The following is a 25218-nucleotide window of genomic DNA, read 5'->3' as shown; positions in this document are numbered from 1 at the left end:
TGGACAGATTGGATACTTTCTTGAATTGGATTGTGATTCCAATGGCCAGTTTGTCATCTGGCATACAAGCAACAGGCTTCAATGTGAACCATTTGACTTGGTCTTAGTCCAAATTAAAAATGCTTTTAGGCCATTCTCTTTGTATGTGTTTTCTTTAATAGGGGTGTGTACGTGAGTGTGTTCCAAATTTGTTAGAAATCATTGTGAATGGGTAGAGTGTTGTGCTCTTAATGCACTTTTGTTAATAATAATAAAATATACTTTATACGTCTATAAGCTCCTCAGGGGATCCCAAAGTGCCCTACAAACTGTTACATCTCACAACACCCCTGTCTTGTGAGCTACAGTAGGTAATATTGAACCCATTTTACAGATGAGGACAGAGAGTCATAAAAAGGTTAATGCCAACTTCACCCACAACCCTAACTGAAGTCAGCGGAAGTGTCAGGCACCCAGCATCTGAAAATCAGGCCCTAAGCTTCTCAAGTGAGACCCAAAATTAGAGCACGCTTTTGAAAATGTTGACCTATGTGACACATAACAAGTCAGTGGCAGAACTAGGATTAGAACCAAGGGGTCTCTAATACCAATCCTATGCAGAGTCCATTTTAAAAAGTGGCCCAAATTTCTCAGATTCATAAAAGTTTATTTAAAAAATGGAAATCAAATAATTAAAAGAAAGATGGAAAATAGGTCTAGATTGCTCATTCATAGAATCGTAGGACTGGAAGAGACCTTGAGAGGTCATCTGGTCCTGTCCTCTGCACTCAAGGCAGGACTAAGTATTATCTAGATGATCCCTGACAGGTGATGGTTAAACAACAAAGAAAAAGAAGCAGTGAGAGGCAAAAAAGCATCCTTTAAAAAGTGGAAGTTACATCCTACTGAGGAAAATAGAAAGGAGTATAAACTCTGGCAAGTGAAGTGTAAAAATAGAATTAGGAAGGCCAAAAAAAAAATTTGAAGAATAGCCAGCCAAAGACTCAAAAAGTAATAAATTTTTTTTTAAGTACATCAGAAGCAGGAAGACTGCTAAACAACCAGTGGGGTCACTGGACGATAGAGATGCTAAAGGACCACCTGCAGGACTGCGTGGTGGTGAGAGATCTCTAATGCTACCCAGGAAGTCAGGTAGGAGTGCACATCCCCAGACGCACTGTAAGTGAATTCGGGATCCTGCTGGTTCGAGATCCGGGATCAGTTTGCTCCACATGAGGGTCTGACTACATCCAGAGTCAATAAGAGCCACGGGGCACAAGGACTCCACGCTTCCCAGGTGCTTTCTTCCAGGCTCGAGGGCTAGCTACCCACACCTGTCCATAGTTACAATCCATTTAGGGGCAATCTCGTCATCAGTGCCTCTCTTGATTGCACTCATAACAGCATTTGTGCACCTCGCCAGCCAATCTTCCTTCATTAGCCTGGTTCCTGCCCGAGGATCTTCTTCCCATTGGGGTGAAACTAGGTGGTCGTCATCCTCAGAGTCGGGCCTGGCAGGTGGTTCAGGGTCTCGGACCGGCATAGAGAACCTCATGGCTTGGTAAGTCGTAGCGGGAGGCTGCATGGTAGGGCGCTGGCGTTGGACCCCGTTGGGTTGGTGGCTGGACTGCCCCCTGGTCGTAATAAAGCCATTTGTTGCCCAAGCCTCTCCTGCTGGGCTTGCTGCTGGGTGACCAGTTCACGCATCATCTGCTGTTGTTTATTGGTGATTTGCTGTTGCTGGCATTCCAGGAGCCACTTCAAAACCTTGTCTGATTCCATTTTGTGGTCTAATAATTTATTGGGCAGTGAAATACCACTACCTGTCGAGGGAAAACCCATTCCCTCCTACCAGGGATTTAGGTATGGGCCTCTCGACAAGTCCTGATCACTACCCACATTCTCCACCAGGTGTGACGGGGTGGGGAAAACCCCATCCAGTGTGGGGTGAGTTCACCCCATCCTTCAAGTTGCCCTCAGTCTCCAGGCCATGAGACGTAAGGGCAGGAGTCCATACAGATGCATTGATCCACAGGGCTTTAAGGCCCACTAGCCAGAGTCTATGGAATCGCCTTGCTCCACAGGGCAATAGGGTCATGTGACCCACGTCCGGTGGGTAGCCCTTCTCTGCTGGGCAGTAAGGCTTAGCGGCCAGAGTCCATAGAGGTACCCCGGGGTTTGCAAGGCAGTAAGGCCCAATGGGCAAAGTCAATGGAGATATCCTGGGTCTGCAGGGCAGTAAGGCCTAGCAGCCAGAGTCATTAATGATCCACTGGGTTCATCAGCAGCCAGGTATAGTGGCCCGAGTTGATGGAGATACCCCTGAAGGCATGGCTGTATGGCCTAGCAGCTGGAGCCAGCAGAGTCACCTTCTGCGCGCAGCTGTGTGGCCTAGTGGCCAGAATCAATAGGGTAGCCCTCTGGGTGGGACTGCATGGCCTAGCGGCCGGAGCCAATAAAGTTGCCCTCTGGGCGGGACTGTATGATCAGGCGGCTGCTTGGAAGGGCGGAGTTTGGGCCATCACCTGGGGGCAGCAGCCAGGTAGGGGGACCTGGGCCCTCGCTGCTCCACCGGGTCCCAGCCCAGGACTCTTGCAGTGGCAAGTGAGTCTGCCACTGGGTCAGTGGGGATCTGTCTACAACATGCTGACCAGCCTCGGGACAATGGCTTTGTCCCCCGCACAAGCTACTTGCTACCTTGTCACTCCAGTGTGATCTGTGCTTCTTCGGGGTCTCTGGGTTCTTCGGCCAGTGCAACTCCATGTAGCTTGGAGCTCACTGTGGTGTCCACAGGTAGCTGGGTGTCCGTGCGGGTCTCGGCGCCTCTGGCTTCTGAGGTCTAGGGCTCTGGTGATTCCTGGGCAGGAGACAGCAAGGAGTGTCCTTCCTCTCCAGCACTCAGCTCAGACTGAGCCGGGACGCTCCCTCTTATACTGCTGCTTGTTAGGGGGCTTATTCCTTCACCCGCTTACTTCCCTGGTCCTGCTTGCATGAACAGAGATCAACAATAACTGAAGTCCAAAGGTGCAAACAATTCGATGTTTATTGGGGTGAACTTCCAGCAAGCATGATTCCAGTTCCTTCCTTAGTGTCCCCCTTTCCAGCTCTGACACCACAGAGCCTTACCTGTGTCCCTGTTCCCATTCCCCCCCTTAGCAAAGTATGATTCCAGTTTCCCCACCCCCATTCCCTGTTCCCATTCCCCCCCGTTACTTCCGGATTGACTGCAGATTATATAGTAAAACTTGAGTTCTGCTTAGCTATACCTTAACCAATCATTTTCCTGAAATTTAACTAACCGATCCTAACATATTGTAACATGATTATTTAACCAATTATATCCCACCACCTTAATTAGTTTACACCGAGCAAAATTAATTATACAGCAGACAGGAACAGTCACAGAACCAGACAGAGATTATACAGACAAACAATAGGGAAATGGGGACTACAGTGATAGAACAACACAGAAGTGAGGATTTCACATCCCAGCTATTGATAAGTGAGTTCTTGCCAGACAGGATGCTATCAAACTAAGTTTCCTTTTACATTTTCTAGGCACTTCCCTTTCTCTGGAGGTGATAGGCACTATCAGGACAGGACTGTATTCTTAACAGCCCAATAGCACCTTTTCAGTGTGACTAGTTTGGAATGTGAGGATCTGACCATTCGCTTCCCAGCTTATGGCTGCCTCTGCTGCTTAGCCAAAGGCCCTAGCCTAAGCACAGGGCCTCAAACTGTCACAGTAAGAGAAAGCGCTTACACCGGCAGACAGTGATTTTGATTCTCTCTTTTATACCTCTAGAACTAGCCAAGTGATAAGAATACACCTAAATTCTTAGAGTACAGGCCTTTACAGACAGGCCTGAATATCTATATCCTAACATTGCTACACCTGGAGCATGGCCAGTAGGAATGTGGGGTGACGCTTTCTCTACCCACAGTGAGGAGTTAATTCTTCCCTGTCCAGTACGGAGTGAATTCACCCCGTCACAGGCCATCTTACTTTTTCATTTACACTTTCATGTCCCATTTGTTCCTTAGTTTGCACATTCCCTCAGACAATTGATGGACAGATTTTTTTTTATAGTGGACCTGGGAATGTTAGGCCTGGGGCCATGACTGAGGCATGAGGTGTCGAGTTGTGCTTTGCTAACCTGAGGGTGGCGTGAGTTTAGTTCCATCTCGGTTGTATTTGCCTAGTTTGTTTATGAGAAGGTTATGTGAGACAACAACATCAAAAGCCTTACAGAAGTCAAGATATCCCACATCTACCGCTTCTCCCCTATCCACAACTTGTTAGCTTGTTACCTTGTTAAAGAAAGCTATGAGGTTGATTTGAGATGATTTGTTCTTGACAAATCCATGTTGACTGTTATGTATCGCCTTATTATCTTCAAGGTGTTTGCAAATTGATTGTTTAATTATTTGCTCCATTATCTTTCTGGGTACTGAAGTTAAGATGACTGGTCTATAAGTACTTAGGTTATCCCTATTCCCCTTTTTATAGATTGGCACTATATTTGCCCTTTCAGTCCTCTGGAATCATAGATTATCAGGGTTGGAAGGGACCTCAGGAGGTCATCTAGTCCAACCCCCTGCTCAAAAGCAGGGCCAATGCCCAATTAAATCATCCCAGCCAGGGCTTTGTCAAGCCTGACCTTAAAAACTTCTAAGGAAGGAGATTCCACCACCTCCCTAGGCAACGCATTCCAGTGTTTCGCCACCCTCCTAGTGAAAAAGTTTTTCCTAATATCCAACCGAAACCTCCCCCACTGCAACTTGAGACCATTACTCCTTGTCCTGTCCTCTTCTACCACTGAGAATAGTCTAGAACCATCCTCTCTGGAACCACCTCTCAGGTAGTTGAAAGCAGGTACCAAATCCCCCCTCATTCTTCTCTTCTGCAGACTAAACAATCCCAGTTCCCTCAGCCTCTCCTCATAAATCATGTGTTCCAGACCCCTAATCATTTTTGTTGCCCTTCGCTGGACTCTCTCCAATTTATCCACATCCTTCTTGTAGTGTGGGGCCCAAAACTGGACACAGTACTCCAGATGAGGCCTCACCAATGTCGAATGGAGGGGAACGATCACGTCCCTCGATCTGCTCGCTATGCCCCTACTTATACATCCCAAAATGCCATTGGCCTTCTTGGCAACAAGGGCACACTGCTGACTCATATCCAGCTTCTCGTCCACTGTCACCCCTAGGTCCTTTTCCGCAGAACTGCTGCCTAGCCATTCGGTCCCTAGTCTGTAGCTGTGCATTGGGTTCTTCCGTCCTAAGTGCAGGACCCTGCACTTATCCTTATTGAACCTCATCAGATTTCTTTTGGCCCAATCCTCCAATTTGTCTAGGTCCCTCTGTATCCTATCCCTGCCCTCCAGCGTATCCACCACTCCTCCCAGTTTAGTATCATCCGCAAATTTGCTGAGAGTGCAATCCACACCATCCTCCAGATCATTTATGAAGATATTGAACAAAACTGGCCCCAGGACTGACCCCTGGGGCACTCCACTTGACACCGGCTGCCAACTAGACATGGAGCCATTGATCACTACCCGTTGAGCCCGACAATCTAGCCAACTTTCTACCCACCTTATAGTGCATTCATCCAGCCCGTACTTCTTTAACTTGCTGACAAGAATACTGTGGGAGACCGTGTCAAAAGCTTTGCTAAAGTCAAGAAACAATACATCCACTGCTTTGCCTTCATCCACAGAACCAGTAATCTCATCATAGAAGGCAATTAGTCAGGCATGACCTTCCCTTGGTGAATCCATGCTGACTGTTCCTGATCACTTTCCTCTCCTCTAAGTCATGGAATCTCTCCCGTCTTCCATGACTTTTCAAAGATAATCACTAATGGCTCAGATATCTCCTCAGTCAGCAACTTAATTTTTCTAGGATGTTTTTCATCAGGCCCTGTCAATTTGAAGACATCTAACTTGTCTCATTGACAGGATATTAACAGGCACTCTGGTGTGACCTTTGCCAGATCCAGAATCCTCTCAGCTTTGTGATTCTAGCATCCTATAGCCTTGTCTTTTATTGTGAAATGCACCCATTGCTGACAAATATACATGTTGATGATCTGGCCCTGATTAAAAGCAAGATTTAACCAGTTTAACGGGTGCTGGAGACAGTTTTTCTTTGTCTGCACTTACAGCTAAACTGAATTCTGAACCAGTTCAGCTGCACTTTTTGTCAACATCTGATGTCAGTAATGGGTAATATTCCCAATGTAGGCAAGGCTTATGAGTTTGGACAGCAAGACATTTCTCATTACCCTAGAGGCACAGGCTTGTGCCCATTGATGTGTAAGTGTTTTTTACTTCTATCCAAGTAAATTGTCAACGAGAAACTAAAAGAGTTTTTCCACAAAACACAAGCAACACTCAAACATGTTTTCTTTTGTTCCTTGCAGAAGTGCCTCTTGGCTCGAAAGGTGCACTAAGCCATTCTTATGTAAAATGAACTCTCAGGTTAGTGTTTCTCAAAGAGCAGATTAAAAAAAAACTAGTTTGCAAATAGCTGTTAAATTGGCATCCATATTGTGTGTAAATTGATGTCTGCTGCAGAGAAAACCAGAAGTGGCCTTGCCTCCCTTTGCTTTATCTCAGTGCTCATTGTATCACACAGTCCTTCATTATGGAGGCTGCTGACATTCAAAACAAGAATAAGATGCTAGTAGGAAATTACTAGATGGCTTTGCTGAAACGTCAACCTCAGCTCCCATTAACTGCCTCCTCGTCGAAAGCTGCCAATGATTTGTTCATCTGTTATGTCAGATTACATGCTAACCCGTGTGCTCTGCTGTGGGGAAAGCAGGAATGATAGTGTCTGTGCTCTGGAAGAGAAAGTAAATTTAGCAGGAGGCATATTTGGATTGCTGAATTGTGACATCTGATCACCTAGTGCTGGAGAATGAGTGTGTGTGTGTGGGGGTGGTTAAAGAGAGGGTACAGGCATATCTTATAATGATCTTAAAGAAAGGCTGGGTCTGGCATTACCCTCTGATGGCTGTTTCATTAGTTCATGAGCAATTTCCAGCACCTGCAAAGCTTGTTTAGAGTGGCTGGCAACATGACCAACCTGCCTAAGCCTCACTCCAACTACTCTGGTATTTTAGGCTGGCTCTGCAACCCCGTGCAACCCAGCCCACTTTAGGCCTTGGGCACAGCATAGGGAGGAACTTTACCCAGCTCAAGGGTTAGCAATGCTCCCGAGGCGATGTGATCAACAGATTAGGGGTGTGTCTAGTGTCTATGCTGTGGTCAGCAGCAAGAGCTACCCTGTGTCTAGAAATGTTCTGCTCAGAGTAACTGTCAGGTGCACCCACCAGCATAGGCTACTGTACTGTAGTCTTGCCCTGGCTGATGGGATGGGGCCCTCTATGACATCACTGCACCCTCTCACTTGGACAGTCAGGGCAAGATTTTGTCCTGAATGTCAAGGATGGACACTTTTCTTTTTGAAAAGTCTGTGCAGCTGCCTCCTTTCCTGTGAGCCACGAGTCAGTGTTGGGTTTGAGCGAATGCTGCCCCTGTGAGCAGATCTCTGCTTTTTAGGACACAGCAAAGGATCTACCCACTACCACCATCACCAGTAGTAACCAATAAGAGGTGATCTGCAGGTGGGGATAAACAGTTTACAAGCAAAAAACCAGGAACATAAAAAAAGCCAGTATTGTCAGTTGTTGGCTGCTCGATCTGTGTTCTCCCTGCATGCAGTGCATGCCACACTGGCTCTGGCCAGATAGCCTCTACAGCAGGTTCCAGTCATATTGCCCAAGAAGACCACAGACTCCGGTCAGTAGCGAAGGCCCTTGGCCAGGTTTATTGCTGACAAAGCATAGTACTAGCTCCCCGGCTCAATGTCTACAGGGACTGGAGCAAAAATTAGTGGGTGCTCTGCACCCACTGGCAGCCAAGCTCCCCGCCCCCTAGCTTCACCTCACCTTCGCCTCTACCTCCTCCCCTGAGCGCACTGTGTCCCCGCTTCTCCCCCTAGTTCCCAGCACTTGCCTCCGTGAAATAGCTGTTTTGTGGCATAACAGGCTCTGGGAGGGAGTGGGGAGGAGCGGGAACGGGCTTGCTCAGGGGAGGAGGTGGGGAAGAGGCGGGGCTGGGGCAGGGATTTGGGGAAGGAGACCAATAGGGGCAGGGACTTTGGGGAAGGGGTTGGAATGGGGCAGGGCTGGGGTGGAGTCGGGCTGGGGCCGGGGGCAGAGGCAGGTCGAGCGCCCACCGGCACCAGTGGAAGTTGGCGCCTATGCCTACAGGTACGCTAGCACGTGTATGCCCGTGACAATGGACCAGCTCAGTGAACGGTGGTACTTTGCATTCCCCCCTCAGCTGGGCCAAGGCACCCCCTTTGCGACCCCTCTTTTATACACTGATACAAACAAGCTATGTATCACCCCTCTGATGTGGTTTGTTACCATCCTTTACCTTGTACCTGTTGGTTCGATCAACACATCTCTATCCATCACCCTGTCATCCTGACCTTATCCTTAGGAGGGGTCACTGTGTTCCTGTATCATCTTTGGGAAGTGTGTTTATACCATAAACTTGTATTGGGGTGTTCTGGCATTACCTTTGTGGAATGTGTTTACATGAATACTTAGTGCGTGAGCGTGCTTGTGTTTTTGCAACAGCAGCCTTGTTCTTGCCACGTTCATGTATTTGAGAGTGAGTCTGCAAGCAGGATCTGCTTTGTAACAGGGCCTGACTTTTGCTCACAGCTTGACTCGTGCTAACTTTGCTTTATCTCAGCAGGGCCTGACTTTAGGTCAGGCCTTAGGCCTCATACCAGGCCCCATATACCAGGCCTCATGTCTCCGGCTCTCTCTTTCTACTACAGGCAGTACTGGGTCAGACCAATGGTCCATCAAGCTCAGTATCCTGTCTTCCAACAGTGGCTAGTGCCAGATACTTCAGAGGGAATGAACAGAAGAGGGAAGGTAACAGCGATTAAAAAAAATAAATCAGTTTAGACCAGTGGTGGGCAACCTGTGGCATGCGGCCCATCAGGATAATTTGATTGCAGGCCGCGAGACATTTTGCTGACATTGACTGTCCGCAGGCACGGTCCCCCGCAGCTCCCAGTGGCCGCAATTTGCCGTTCCTGGCCAATGGGAGCTGCGGGAAGAGGTGGCCAGTACGTCCCTGCAGCCAGTTGCTTCCTGCAGCTCCCATTAGCCAGGAACGGCAAACCATGGCCACCGGGAGCTTAGATATATTGATTTAGATACATACCAAATCTTGACTTTAGTAAGGCTTTCGATACTGTCTTGCATGACCATCTATGCACAGCTACAGACTAGGGACCGAATGGCTAGGCAGCAGTTCTGCGGAAAAGGACCTAGGGGTGACAGTGGACGAGAAGCTGGATATGAGTCAGCAGTGTGCCCTTGTTGCCAAGAAGGCCAATGGCATTTTGGGATGTATAAGTAGGGGCATAGCGAGCAGATCGAGGGACGTGATCGTTCCCCTCTATTCGACATTGGTGAGGCCTCATCTGGAGTACTGTGTCCAGTTTTGGGCCCCACACTTCAAGAAGGATGTGGATAAATTGGAGAGAGTCCAGCGAAGGGCAACAAAAATTATTAGGGGACTGGAACACATGACTTATGAGGAGAGGCTGAGGGAGCTGGGATTGTTTAGCCTGCAGAAGAGAAGAATGAGGGGGGATTTGATAGCTGCTTTCAACTACCTGAAAGGGGGTTCCAAAGAGGATGGCTCTAGACTGTTCTCAATGGTAGCAGATGACAGAACGAGGAGTAATGGTCTCAAGTTGCAGTGGGGGAGGTTTAGATTGGATATTAGGAAAAACTTTTTCACTAGGAGGGTGGTGAAACACTGGAATGCGTTACCTAGGGAGGTGGTGGAATCTCCTTCCTTAGAGGTTTTTAAGGTCAGACTTGACAAAGCCCTGGCTGGGATGATTTAACTGGGAATTGGTCCTGCTTCGAGCAGGGGGTTGGACTAGATGACCTTCTGGGGTCCCTTCCAACCCTGATATTCTATGATTCTATCTCATAAATTAGGGAAATCTAGCCTAGGTGAAGCTTCTGTAAGTTTTGGGGGGACAACTGGTTGGAAAACTGTTCCTAGAGAGTAATTATCAGTGGTTTACAGTCAAGCTGGAAGGGCATATTGAGTGGGGTCCCACAGGGAGTGGTCCTGAGTCTGGTTCTGTTCAATATCTTCATAAATGATTTAGATCAGGGATTGGCAACCTTTGGCATGTGGCCTGCCCGGGAAAGGCCCTGGCGGGCCAGGCTGGTTTGTTTACCTGCCACGTCTGCAGGTTCGGCCGATCAGTTTCCACTGGCCGTGGTTCGCCGCTCCAGGCCAATGGGGGCTGCGGGAAGGGTGGCCAGCACATTCCTCGGCCTGCGCCACTTCCCGCAGCCCCCATTGGTCTGGAGCGGCGAACCGCGGCCAGTGGGAGCTGCGATCGGCCGAACCTGCGTTACACGGCAGATAAACAAACCGGCCCGGCCCGCCATGGGCTTTCCCTGGTGGGCTGCATGCCAAAGGTTGCCGATCCCTGATCTAGATAATGGCATAGAGAGTACACTTTTAAAGTTTGAGGATGGTACCAAGCTGGGAGGGGTTGCCAGGGCTTTGGAGGACAGGATTAAAATGCAAAATGATCTGGACAAACTGGAGAAATGGTCTGAAGTAAATAGGATGAAATTCAATGAGGACAAATGCAAAGTACTCCACTTAGGAAGGAACAATCAGTTGCACACACACAAACTGGGAAATGACTGCCTAGGAAGCAGGGTAGCTGCACCTGTATTCCCCCTTCGTGGTTGCTTGACGGCACGAGCCTCAGGGTTTTCTGCTCCCAGCTGTCACCTCTCCAGGGCAGAGACCCACATTTTACTCCCTTCTGACCAGGAGTTTTAAGGCTGCACACTTACCTGATCTACACTGATTTCCTCAGCAAGCCAATCTGCTGTGTTTTGCTGTCTCTCCAAGGGCTATGACCAGTGTGCTGCCAGCAGTTACAAGTTACCACTGAGCTCCTTCTAAACAAGCCCATTTATTCTTAAGGTAAAAGCGTTACAGAGAAAGCATCTAAAACAATAAAAAAACCTATATGCATGCTAAAAAGCTTAGAGATCACTCCCCCAACTCCAACATAGGGCTCTGGTAGCTGTCAGTCCTTCAAACCCCACAACTGGGTTTTCCCTGTGGTTACAAGTTCATAACAGCCTTTCGATCAGGAATCAGCATGAAGGCCCCGAATCACTTTAAACTTGGGCTATTTATGCAAAAGTCATTTCTTTGTCTGTTCCTGGCCCACAATGATACACAAACCATTCAGAAAAGGAGTACTTGTGGCACCTTAGAGACTAACGAATTTATTTGAGCATAAGCTTTCGTGAGCTACAGCTCACTTCATTGGATGCATTCAGTGGAAAATACAGTGGGGAGATTTATATACATAGAGAACATGAAACAATGGGTATTACTATACACACTGTAATGAGAGTGATCACTTAAGGTGAGCAATTACCAGCAGGAGAGCTGTGGGGGGGAGGGCAGAAGAAAACCTTTTGTAGTGATAATCAAGGTGGGCCATTTCCAGCAGTTGACAAGAATGTCTGAGGAACAGTGGAGGGGGGGGGGGAAATAAACATGGGGAAATAGTTTTACTTTGCGTAATGACCCATCCACTCCCAGTCTTTATTCAAGCCTAAGTTAATTGTATCCAGTTTGCAAATTAATTCCACTTCAGCAGTCTCTCATTCTTTTACGTAGAGAATCAGCCACACTATCAGAGGCTCGTTCACCTGCACATCTACCAATGTGATATATGCCATCATGTGCCAGCAATGCCCCTCTGCCATGTACATTGGCCAAACTGGACAGTTTCTACTTAACAGAATAAATGGACACAAATCAGACGTCAAGAATTATAACATTCAAAAACCAGTCGGAGAACTCTTCAGTCTCTTTGGTCACTCGATTACAGACCTAAAAGTGGCAGTTCTTCAACAAAAATACTTCAAAAACAGACTCCAACGAGAGACTTCTGAATTGGAATTAATTTGCAAGCTGGATACAATTAACTTAGGCTTGAATAAAGACTGGGAGTGGATGTGTCATTACACAAAATAAAACTATTTCCCCTCCCCGACCCCCCACTGTTCCTCAGACATTCTTGTCAACTGCTGGAAATGGCCCACCTTGATTATCACTACAAAAGGTTTTTTTCCCCGGCTCTCCTGCTGGTAATAGCTCACATTAAGTGATCACTCTCGTTACAGTGTGTATGGTAACACCCATTGTTTCATGTTCTCTATGTATATAAATCTCCCCACTGTATTTTCCACTGAATGCTTCCGATGAAGTGAGCTGTAGCTCACGAAAGCTTATGCTCAAATAAATCTGTTAGTCTCTAAGGTGCCACAAGTACCCCTTTTCTTTTTGTGAATACAGACTAACACGGCTGCTACTCTGAAACAAACCATTCATTCACTTAATACAATATGGGTAATACAAAGACAGGGAAACTTCCTGCAATATCTGTCACAGCCAGGTACCATTTGAGCCAATTGCTGTGCAATCATATAATAAAGAGATGGTCTCTTCCCCCAAAGAACTTACAATCTAAGTATAAGATTATAGATAAAAGGTGGATACAGCAAACAGATAGATGGTGGTGGGCGGAACAATGGGAGGATACTGCTCAACATTCTGAGGAATGGTGACAGCACACCAGCCGCCGACCCATTGTTGAGCTTTTTGTAGGCATCAGAGCAGAGAAGAATTTTAAGGAAGGATTTGAAGTATGATGGCTTAGAAGATATTACAAGGAATTCCTCCCATGTATGAGGCACAGTGTGGGAAAAAGCATGGAGATGCTTGGTTGGAAACTTTTTAAAATGGGCCAGAAAGACTGGCATCATTTGCTGAACCAAGGTGGGGACAGCCATCTTGATACTGTCTGAGAGATTTCAGAGTAGCAGCTGTGTTAGTCTGTAACCGCAAAAAGAAAAGGAGGACTTGTGGCACCTTAGAGACTAACAGATTTATTTGAGCGTAAGCTTTCGTGAGCTGCAGCTCACTTCATCGGATGCATGCAGTGGACTGAGAGAGCATAGGAAGGGTGAGGATGAGCTGTGCAGCCAACACACACAAAGAATGAGGGAGAGGGGATTCAACAAGAGGCGAAGCGCTGATACAGTTATGTTTTCCACCCTTCTTGTTGTTCCATTTTTGTTTTGGGGTTGTCAAGGTTCCTTTCCCCACTCTGAACTCTAGGTTACAGATGTGGGGACCTGCATGAAAACCTCCTAAAGCTTACTTTTACCACCTTAGGTTAAAACTTCCCCAAGGTACAAACTATTTTACCCTTTGCCCTTGGACTTCCACTGCCACCACCAAACATTTATCTGGGTTTATTTCTTAGGGAAGCGTTGTTTGGAAACTTCTTTCCCCCCCCCCAAATCCTCCCAACCCTTGCACCCCACTTGCTAGGGAAGGTTTGGTAAAAACCCTCACCAATTTGCATAGATGGCCACAGACCCAAACCCTTGGATCTTAAGAACAATGAAAAAGCATTCATTTTCTGAAAAGAAGGATTTTAGTAGAAGTAAAAAAGAATCACCTCTGTAAAATCAGGATGGTAAATACCTTACAGGGTAATTAGATTCAAAACATAGAGAATCCCTCTACGCAAAACCTTAAGTTACAAAAAGACACACAGAAAGGAATATCCATGCTATTCAGCACAGCTTAATTTCTCAGCCATTTAAAGAAATCATAATCTAACACATATCTAGCTAGATTACTTACTAAGTTCTAAGACTCCATTCCTGTTCTGTCCCCGGCAAAAGCATCACACAGACAGACACAGACCCTTTGTTTTTCTGCCTCCTCCCAGCTTTTGAAAGTATCTTGTCTCCTCATTGGTCATTTTGGTCAGGTGCCAGCGAGGTTATCCTAGCTTCTTAACCCTTTACAGGTGAAAGGATTTTTCCTCTGGCCAGGTGGGATTTTAAAGGTGTTTACCCTTCCCTTTATATTTATGACAGGGGTTTTATTTTTTCTCGTGCTTCTTTGGGCCAAATTCCACTACCCTCACTCATAATAGTACTGTACCTTATTCTGTGAATAGTCTACTTGGCTTCAATGGCACTACTCATGAATAAGGCCATCAGAATCTGGTTCCTTCATAGAATCATAGAATCATAGAATATCAGGGTTGGAAGGGACCTCAGGAGGTCATCTAGTCCAACCCCCTGCTCAAAGCAGGACCAATCCCCAACTAAATCATCCCAGCCAGGGCTTTGTCAAGCCTGATCTTAAAAACTTCTAAGGAAGGAGATTCCACCACCTCCCTAGGTAACGCATTCCAGTGTTTCACCACCCTCCTAGTGAAAAAGATTTTCCTAATATCCAACCTAAACCTCCCCCACTGCAACTTGAGACCATTACTCCTTGTTCTGTCATCTCCTACCACTGAGAACAGTCTAGATCCATCCTCTTTGGAACCCCCTTTCAGGTAGTTGAAAGCAGCTATCAAATCCCCTCTCATTCTTCTCTTCCGCAGACTAAACAATCCCAGTTCCCTCAGCCTCTCCTCATAAGTCATGTGTTCCAGTCCCCTAATCATTTTTGTTGCCCTCCACTGGACTCTTTTCCACATCCTTCTTGTAGTGTGGGGCCCGAAACTGGACACAGTACTCCAGATGAGGCCTCACCAATGTCTAATAAAGGGGAACGATCACATCCCTCGATCTGCTGGCAATGCCCCTACTTATACATCCCAAAATGCCATTGGCCTTCTTGGCAACAAGGGCACACTGTTGACTCATATCCAGCTTCTCGTCCACTGTAACCCCTAGGTCCTTTTCTGCAGAACTGCTGCCTAGCCATTCGGTCCCTAGTCTGTAGCGGTGCATGGGATTCTTCCGTCCTAAGTGTAGGACTCCACACTTGTCCTTGTTGAACCTCATCAGATTTCTTTTGGCCCAATCCTCTAATTTGTCTAGGGCCCTCTGGATCCTATCCCTACCCTCCAGCGTATCTACCTCTCCTCCCAGTTTAGTGTCATCTGCAAACGTCCTGAGGGTGCAATCCACACCATCCTCCAGATCATTTATGAAGATACTGAAGAAAACCAGCCCGAGGACCGACCCTTGGGGCATTCCACTTGATACCAGCTGCCAACTAGACATGGAACCATTGATCACTACCCGTTGAGCCCGACAATCTAGCCAACTTTCTATCCACCTTATAGTCCATTCATCCAGCCCATACTTCTTTAACTTGCTGGCAAGAATACCATGGGAGACCGTGTCAAAAGCTTTGCTAAAGTCAAGGAACAACACGTCCACCACTTTCCCCTCATCCACAGAGCCAGTTATCTTGTCATAGAAGGCAATTAGATTAGTCAGGCATGACTTGCCCTTGATGAATCCATGCTGACTGTTCCTGATCACTTTCCTCTCCTCTGAGTGCTTCAGAATTGATTCCTTGAGGACAATTTCCTGGAGCTTAAGGACAGACCACATGGAGGAGAAGCCATAAGCACAGCAGACTAGGTCAGGAAGAGAATTCCAGGTGTAGGGAACCTCATAGAAAATAGCTTGGAGGTGAGAATGGGAGAATAAATGAAGGGGCTAATTATGGTATTTTTTAAAAAGTTAAAGGTTGACATATGCATAGTGCAATTAGCAGAAGGTCATGGGTTTCAAAGGGAGTTTGTGCTGCTATATCGTCCCTAATTCCCCCCACCCCATGACATGTAGGATTACCCAGTGTCCTGCAATCCCTTCATTACCTGGGGAATCATGACTGGGAGCGTGCAGGGAGGGGACAGTGTTTGCTCCAGTTTCTTTTTGCTTCTGATGAAGTCAGGTTCTTGCTTTCTTCAGCCTCGCTTTTCGTTTTTAATATAGTTACAGATTTTTTTCACTGATTGCTCTTTATGCTGTGTTAATTGAAATATGCCCAACTGCCAGAAACAATTACCTTCAGATTGCCTTGTCAATGCCTTTACTGCCAGATAAATGCATTTACAGACTCATTTACGGGGGGATAGTAAGTAGGCTTGGTTTCCTATTTAAAGCGAGGACTTTGATTTTGAATTGGGTCTAAATTAAATTGTGCTCCGGAAATCTGTTTTAAATTTTGTTGCTTAAGTCACATTAAATTAACGTTCAGCGTGTTCCTTTTAAAATAGAATGTCTACATCAGCTACTACTGCTGGATTGAAACACTATAGAAGGTAGTATTGTCTAATGGTTTGAGTAGAGGCCTGGGAGCCAGGATTCCTGGATTCTTTTCTCTGCTCAGCTACTGACTTCAGTGTGTGACCTTTGGGAAATCTCTTAACCTTTCTGTGTTCTCTCCATATGTGAAGTGGATAATAACAGTTCCTATCTCACGGGATACAGTGAGACCCAGTTAATATTTCATGAAACACTGTGGGATTGGCAGGTGTAAGGTGCTATGTGCCATGTGAGTGCACGTTATTATTATTTTATTATTATTATTCATTTGTTTTATTAGAATGTTAGTTGGGTTTTCTGAGGACACTTGCAAAGTACTTTTGTATCTGTAGTTATTTGAATCCTATCAGCGTTTGGCAGGCATGCTAAAAAGTAAAGTCAGACAATGGTACTTTGGGATTTTTAAAAGAACAGTATCCCAGTAATTTAAAATTAAATGTAAAATATGCTGTTAGGTGACATATTGTGGTTGAGATCTTAATCATGCCAAAGCCAGGAAACCGAAAGTTAAGGTGTCACATCAATCATAGCTTGGCCCCTTCGCACTGTAATGGAGTCAAAAAAATTATTTTTTTGGAATATGATTAAATTTAAAGTTGTTGAATTGTCGCTGATTAAACAAGGGTGTAAATGCCTGTGACACTTTCTCAAGGTGTCCAGAACTGTAAATCAATGTATTACCCCTCTGCCTCAGCATAAAAGAGAGCCGCTGGTGCTAAACTGAATGGCAACTCCCAGTCACTCCAGTTTGTTTGCCAGCCCCACAGATTCCTCATGATTCTACTAGTTCCAACTGTGCCTTGAAGGTTAACCCTTGATGTATTTCAGTTCCCAACTCTCTAGAAGTGTCTCCCTGCACCATCCAGCCGTTGACACTGGACACCCACAGAAATGACCAAGTCTGCTGTCTCTAAAGAGACAATGTGCACAGCAGCTTGCTTGATTTAGTCAGGAATTCACACTCTGCTTGGTATAATAGTGCCGCGATAGTCTTATGATAAAAGAAAGAGAAGTTTATTAACCAAGATCTAAGTGATACTAAGCAAGAATAATAGAGACAGAAATGGTTCCAAATAAAATGAAAGTAGAACACACTTTTAAGTGACTAAAACTTACCGGGCTACAATCCTTGATGAAGATGAGTTTCTTATGTAAAGCAACCTTTCAGCATCACCCACCCACATGGCAGGGGATCCACTGTTCAAAGTTAGAAAGAGCGCTGACCTCTTTGTCCCCTAGGTGAGGGAAAACCAACATGTCTTTTTGTTGTTCCATGTATTCCTGAAAGTTTATTGTCTTTGTCACGAGAGTCAGGATGAACTCCTGGGGATCAGACTCCAGTATCTTCCCATGCTGATTTCACATTTTCTTGCTAATTTGTTCCTCCTATTTACCTTGGATGAAAATGAACTGCCCATTGTCTCTTGAATCACAATGCTCAATTTACATTAGAGACAGGGAGCTAACTATCCTCCCTCTTGTCTGGAAGAAAACTTGCTTCTCCCTTTGCTTGGTTACAGACTTCAAAGCATAATGTCAGTGAGTATCTACAATTCCTAATATAGTGTTAATACATATATTTCACAATGATAATAATTATTGATTAGTGTGTCACCAGATTGCATTTTATATCGCACACAGTATTCTTGACAGAGAAATACTGTGACAGTAATGTGTTAGGTAAAGTGAGTTTTTCCAGCCCGCCAAGAGTTGCTGATACAGAGTAGTGAGCCGCCAGTGGGACTCTGTGTCATGACTCCCCATTTTCTGAACAGAAGGAATGTATAGATCTGCCCCTACGTTAAAGTTCTGAGATGCCCTTTTCCAGAATAAACTTCCCTGAGACCTTGCTAGTGTTGGTAGCATCTTATCCTGTGGGAAGGGCAAACAACACTGAAAGTTTCAGGAGAAAACCTTGGTCTAGTATAATCTGTGTTACCACATGAGTCATCATGTAAAATGATTTGTCTGAAGAATTCCTACTCTAGAGGCCTAACAAATAATGGAATTATTGATATAAGAGATGAGAAAGTCATATTAGAGTCATGTCCATCTTCCTGCCAAACAGGATGTGTTCTGTTCCCTAGATACATTCAGTATACTTTTTAAAATGGCATTTTTTGGCCGTTATGGATCCTATGGCATATTTTTTGAAAGAGCAGGAATAACAGCACTGATGACCTGGCTAAATTTCATAATTACGTTCTGCAGGCTTAAATTTGTCCTTTGGTTTCAATTTCATATGGAATTGTTCAGTTTCTGTCCTGAACTGTCACGTCATCTTCCTGCGTGCTATTAAATTTCTGGTTTGTTATAGTCCAGAAGTGGATGCTTTTCAGTGGGGGGGGGCGAAATGATTCATATATAGAGTTTTGAATCAGTTTGTAGAATGTCCTGGGATCCTTGGATGAAGATGCTATAGAAACATTAGTTGTTATTATTGTAACAAGCCTGGGTGGGCTTGTCTCAGTTCTTATTTCTGCTTGGGTTATATCAGGAAAGTGGTTATAAACTTCTACATTGGTTTTACATTTTGTATGTATTTGTTTTAGAGCCAAGGTGGACAAATAGGACCAGCAGTTAAGCCAGTACAATCAAGGACTGCCAAAAGCATCTCAAAAAAACGGGTAAGAGTCACAACTTGTCACTAAATCCCAAACTTTCTGAGTGACTGCATTTCTCTACATCCATGAGTAGCAAAGTAGATTCCATTTCAGTAATGGCCAACTTGATATAACTGGTGACATTTAAATTTATTTAGCAATAGAGGGTTGTTCTAGACTCTCATTAAGAAGGGAATTACATCAGCAAATTAGAGTATAAAATGGAAATTAAAACTAAAGCACATTTAAGACCCTCCACCCAGTCTGCCCTATTTCATTTCCCTTTCCTTTCAAGAAAACTAGAATGTGCAAACAGTGAATTTCCTTGGTACATGGCATGTAGCCAACATAGCATTACCTGGCCATGCTCATTGGGCCCCACAGTTATCATCAGTCATTGCTAGGCGCATGTAGATATTGTACAGTGCTTTGTACTCTTATGGTGTTGTACAAATAACAATCTTATACTGAGGCAGCAACTCCCAGAAACCGTAACACTGCATCATGAGGATCTTACACTGTGATTATATTTTGGCTCACAGTGTCAAACGGAACTGGGGAGTTTGTGTGAGTGTTCCCTTCTCACTGAAGCATTGTCATGGCTGTTTGGAGGGATGGGGCAGGATCCAAGGGTCTTTGTTTAGTTTGCTGAGCATTCCTCTTACTGCCTTGTGTGGCAGGCAGCATTCGTATGATCATTATTGCAGTCAATCTGCTGGAGACCTGGCATGCATGAGAAGTTTAGACTCTGTACATTGCTTTAAGGCCACAGGTTGCATATCTCTGGACTAAGAGATGTAAAGTTTAATAGAACTGAGGCAAATGTATTTAAGAGAAAGATGGATTTATTTTAAATTCAACTCATTAGACATTCCAATTTAACGGGAAAAAGTGCCCCAAACTGTTATACCCTTTAATCAGTGACTTGGTGCTCTGCAAGTATAATGGTAATGAAAAGGAATGTAAATTAATCCATACAGTGATCAGTTTTCTATTAGTGATGTAACATAATGACACCATCAAGCACCACACCCCAGTGAAAGCATCTGTCTGTGCTATGGCCGTGCAGCTAGGATGTTTGCTTGTACTGTGGTGTAACGCCTGCTGACCTTTACAAGAAAATGGTTAACATTGCTCTACCTAAAATATGATCCCTAAATCTTTATATCTGAAATAATTTCTAGGTGTAGCTTATGTAACAACATTTGAGAAATAACTGCTGGTCCTTTACTGAGCCATTGAGCAGTCTCAGTTTAGAGCATCAATGTAATATGTTCTGCATTATGGCTCTCTTAGAGATTGGGTGTAATATGAGCAAGAGAACTAGAGTCGTCATCTTTTAAAACGTGAAGATTAAATAAAAAAACTGCTGCTCTTGTTTTGAAAAGGGAAAGAAATGATCTTCAGACATGACAGGCAATTTTGACCATAACCAAGGGCCTGATCATGGTTCAAAAAAGAACTAGATAAGTTCATGGAGGATAGGTCCATCAATGGCTATTAGCCAATGATGGGCAGGGATGGTGTCCCTAGCCTCGGTTTGTCAGAAGCTGGGAATGAGTGACAGGGGATGGGTCACTTGATGATGACCTGTTCTGTTCATTCCCTCTGCGGCACCTTATTACGTGGGGTTATCAGAACCCCCAATAGGGACAACTTAACTATTTCACTCCAGGTGGTATAAGGAATAAATCAACAGGAACTCAGCGATTCTGTCAGATCAAGGAGAAATGCAAGTAAGCATGCTTTTGTCTAACACTTATTAGTTATTAGATTTAAGCACACACAGACATAAGCACTAGGTTTAGAACATCCCAGATATTTACCTATATTCTGAGATGGTATTGAGTAATCAACGACAGGTCAGTGCTGGCCAAACGCCTTCCTGCAGGGAGTACATATGTCAGGAAAGCACTGATTAGCAAAACTGCCAGTAGTTATGACCTTGCTTCTGAAAGTCTGTCTCCAAATTAATCCTCAACTATGTGGGGTTCTCTTTCATTAATTCACAGTGGCTGTGTGCACATAATATAATTGCAATTAGCTTGATCACATTCTGGGGTATATACACCCCTCAAATCCAGGGCAACAACCTGGCATTGGCCACTTTTGGAAGACGGGATACTGGGCTAGATGGATATTTGGTCTGTATGGCTGTTTTTATGTTCTTAATGATCCTGAGCACCTTGTAGGTTCATTCAGTGGCAGCTATGGCAACTCAGCACCTTTCGAGGCCCACAAGGTCTGTGTTAGCTAAGTCTGGCCAAACCTTCATTTAGAGAGGTCAGACTGAGATCAGCTGCTTCCCTACTTTCATCCCCTCACATCTCTGGAACCGTCCCCATCTCAGTGCATTAATGGGTTTGTTGCTCCTGTGCTAGGATGAAGATGCATCCACTGAAGTGGGAGAGGGGGCAGATGAATGGACACAGTCAAAAACTCTACTCAAACCCCCGGACCAACTGGAGTTGACCGAAGCTGTGAGTAAAAGCGTATTTGGGGTTTTCATGAGTTTTTTACACAAAAGCAGAATCCCTGCTTTTGATAGAGTTTCTGTTATAGCAAACACTTCACTGAGTTTTTAGTGCACTGCTTCTGCTGTTTAAAACAAAATTGCCTTCAGCAGTACAAGCTGGAGAGCATTACCTGAAGGAACCTTCTGGGGCCAATGGGCTAGAAGAGAGACAATGTCCTTGAGGAGAAGATTTCTCCCCTGTTCTTCCATTGGGGTGGTGGAACAGGGTTTCCCCTGGTGGAACAGCCCATAAGGTCCACCAGCAAGCTCTGAGCATCCCAGGGACCAGCAGGATTCTGCGGCCTTTTGTGTTGAGGGTCCTAGAGCTCTGGCCTTGCTCCTTGGCAGCATGGCTCCAATGGAACCACAGAGCCAGGGACATCCCTGTCCACAGCTGCCTCCAGATTCTCCGCTCAAAGGGGGATCCCCGCTGCAAATGGTGGGCCATATAAAAGTGACACAGCCTTACGCTATTCATACTTTGTACTGTGATCTCCGTAGGGTCAACAGAGGAAAGATGTGTGTCGTCCCCAAGTCCTCCTACTCTCTATATAAATGGTGCTGTTATTAACCAAGGGGCAAATGCTGCAAACACTTGCTACTGAGCTTAGTGCTTACAACTTGTTTTGGATTGCACGCTCTTCAAGGCAGGGTCTGTGTATGGAAAGCGCTTACCACTTTGTGGGTGCTACTACCGTCTAAATATCTCATAATACTAAAGAATCTATGGGTATGCCTACACTTTGAGATGGAGGGGTAATTTCCAGCTTCAGGAGACACATCCCCACTAGCTCTGATTATGTTAGTATGTTAAAAGCGGTGGTGGTACGGGCAGCAGAAGTGGCTAGCTGCCCTGAGTAAGTATACATCCGAGACGCTAGGCATGTAGTCAGGCGGTTAGCCTGTCCCACCACCATAGCTACTGCAGCTATGCACTATTATTAGCATGCAAGCTTGATCAGAGCTAGTGCAGGTTTGTCTCCTCAAGCTGGAATTGACACCTCCAGCTTGAAGGGTAGACTTGCTCTAAGTAATCCCTTTGAAGTGAATGGAGCTACCCATGATAGTAAGCATTATGCCCAGTAGTGGTTGCAAGATGGGGCCCTAACACGGCACATTCTGAACTAACTTTGCCACAGCCATTGTTCCTCCTGGAAGCAAAAGCTTTTGCTGAGATGTCCATTGCTGTTTGAACACAAGGGAAATGAGCTTGAGGAACCTGGAGATCTTTTTATACTATATGTTCCATTCTATGCATCCGATGAAGTAGGCTTTATACTATATATTACTGTTCCAGCTTTAAGAGCGGGCTTGTATTTATGGCTCTGTTTTTCCATTCCAAAGGAATTAAAAGAGGAAGTTACACGCATCCTGACAGCCAATAATCCACATGCTCCCCAGAATATCGTCCGATACAGCTTTAGGGTAAGTGCCGAATGGTCTGTAAATCCAGATTCTGGTGGCAGACATTTGCTGATTTGTGCTTAACTCAATTTATAACAAGGTAACATGTATTTTAGTGTGGATTTACTTTATTTACCATATACTACTAGCAGTTCCTCAAGGGCTTTTGCAGAGGATAAAAGTCTATAAACATTAACATAATTGAGATGGCAGTTACTCAACAAGTTCTGAAAGTGAATGTAATTCGTGCAGTTAATCTCATCTGATAAATTATTCCATTCAGTAGTGATGAGAGGAGAGAGAGGATTCTTTACAGTCGGTAGTGCATTTATAACTCAATATCTTCATAGCATGTTCCAGTCTCATGAAAATATATGAGAGTTCAAAAATATGTTTTGTGCAATCAATGCCAATTCAGGGCCAAAGTGGGGAAATTAGTCACCAGCCTGAGCTGCAGAGACCCATGGGAAAGCTCCAGGAAGGATTGTGCCTTATGAAGTCCAATTCCTCCTTTCAGCTTTCCAGTGCAGAAGGTGCATGCCCATTCTTCATCCGTGTGGAGCGTCCTACTCCCCCAGCATGTTCAGCTAGCTCTGTGGGTTCTAGAAGGGGAGGGAGGAGTCATGGCCATGCCTCCTCTTCTCCCTCCTTGGGGTGGTTTGCACCCCCTGGGGCATGTGGAGGGAGCAGTCCCCACAGTGTCCCAGCTGCAGTACTTCAGTTGTCCCTAGCCCTTGAGTAGGGAGCTCAAAGATTTGGGAAGGCACTTTGTTCTCTGGCCTCATTCCTGTGCGCCTGCGCAAGGGCCAGGGATAATTTGGCCATGTATTTACTCTATCTAAGAAAAGAAATTTAACTAGTGAGAGGAGCATCTGGCCCACAGGGAGCAGATATGGGGCCACAGCTTCCTCTCCATTACGTTGGCATGATTTCGCTGACTCCAGTGTTGTGGCTGTGTGTACCAGAGAGGAGAATGTGACCCAGGGGGATGAGTTATTCATGCCTTCAGGACCTTCTCAATGACTGCAATGGGCTTGAAGTGGGGCTATGAGACTTCCCTTGAAGCTGTAGTACAATTAGCTCAGAATAAAGCAGTGTTTGTTTTAACGAGCATTGTTACATTAGCACTTTGAGTCTGCAATGTCTTCCTGTTGCTTTTGGGTGCCACTTAAGGTGTTGATATTGATCTACAGAGCCCTATATGGTTTGAGTCTTAGGGTATGTAATGAAGGTGCAATTGTCGCCAGCGGAGACATAGCCGTGCTAGCTTTAATCTAGCTATCCTGGGTAACAACAGTAGAGTAGACACGGCAGCATGGGCTTAAGCACAGGTTACACCCCCCACGTTAATAGGTATTATGTGCATTGTATTAATATTGTATATATTGTATTAAATATGAACAGTTATCCTAAGTGACACATATTATGCTCTTCCCACAATTCTGTTAACTTATGTCAAGATATCTATGTCTATATTCCTCAATACTCTGCAAAACTAAACATAGCTTTTGGCATGAGCAAATATGAAACCTGTTAAAAGCTAGATTCATGAAGGATGTGTCCTAGTACAGGTTGGGTTGTGCTTTCATGGCTCTTAACACTTGAAATGTGGGATCCAAACCTAATGAGAAGAAATATACGTCATGGGATAAGAAGAACATGGTAAAAAGTTGATGGGTGAATTTGAGTCTTGGGTGATGTATAGAGAGTGCTTTTAGCTCGTAAAGAACCATGCTATAAATACGGCTAGGTTTGAATGCATATTTGGGAGCACACCTGCTGTGTAAGGTGAACTGCACACTTCAAGAAAACTGCTTCCCGGAAGGAGTGGTACGTATGCCTCCTTTCTGCATTTTACTACTTTGTCTTTAGACAATAAATGGGCTAAGTTTGGTTATTTGGTGTTGAACATTTTTACTAATATACTGCAAGTATAGTCAAGCAATTGGGTATATTTTAGACAACAAGACTATGTACGCAGGCTCCCTAGCAGGCTTGCACTCTGGTTGCTAGCTTGTGCTGATGCCCATGCCACCACATCTTCACTACTATTGTTACCTGTGCTAGCTAGATTAAAGCTAGAGTGGGTACGCCTACCTGTGCTACAATCAGACCTTCACTTGCAGTGTAGATGTACCCCGAGACTTTGCATCATTGCAACAGCTGAAGTTAGCTGGTGTGCTGCTCTTGCTGACAGCCACAGATTTGGCCATCTGGTAGAGGGCCCTGTCATGGGGGAAACCATCCCTTTAAGAAGGAAGAGGCCAATGCACCTGTGACTTATTAGCTGCCTCCCAGTTGGGGTGAAAAGAAAACACTTGAGCCATATAAATGGGGGGAGATTGAGACAGTGGAAGGTTTAGTCAGGAAAAGGGCAAGTGAGAGCTGCATGGGAGTGAAAGACTGGCCGGTGAAAGCTGCCAGAGACCAGGAGACTGTAGGAGATTTCTGAA

General features: G+C 45.2%; 1 protein-coding gene across 3 annotated transcripts in view; it reads left to right on the top strand.

Annotated features, from left to right (window-relative positions):
• Window positions 1-25218, top strand: part of DNAI1 (dynein axonemal intermediate chain 1) — a 272825-nt gene that overhangs the window by 10170 nt on the left and 237437 nt on the right. For all 3 annotated transcript variants that reach the window (XM_084628046.1, XM_084628045.1, XM_084628044.1), the window contains 3 exons: window positions 18796-18870; window positions 21228-21326; window positions 22706-22786. In XM_084628046.1, the coding sequence (XP_084484172.1) occupies window positions 18796-18870; window positions 21228-21326; window positions 22706-22786 (255 nt within the window). The remainder of the gene's footprint in view (window positions 1-18795; window positions 18871-21227; window positions 21327-22705; window positions 22787-25218) is intronic.

This window comes from Lepidochelys olivacea, assembly GCF_965140295.1.
Source record: "Lepidochelys olivacea isolate rLepOli2 genome assembly, chromosome: 5".
NCBI lineage: Eukaryota > Metazoa > Chordata > Testudines > Cheloniidae > Lepidochelys > Lepidochelys olivacea.
This window is presented reverse-complemented; position numbering and strand designations above follow the sequence as displayed.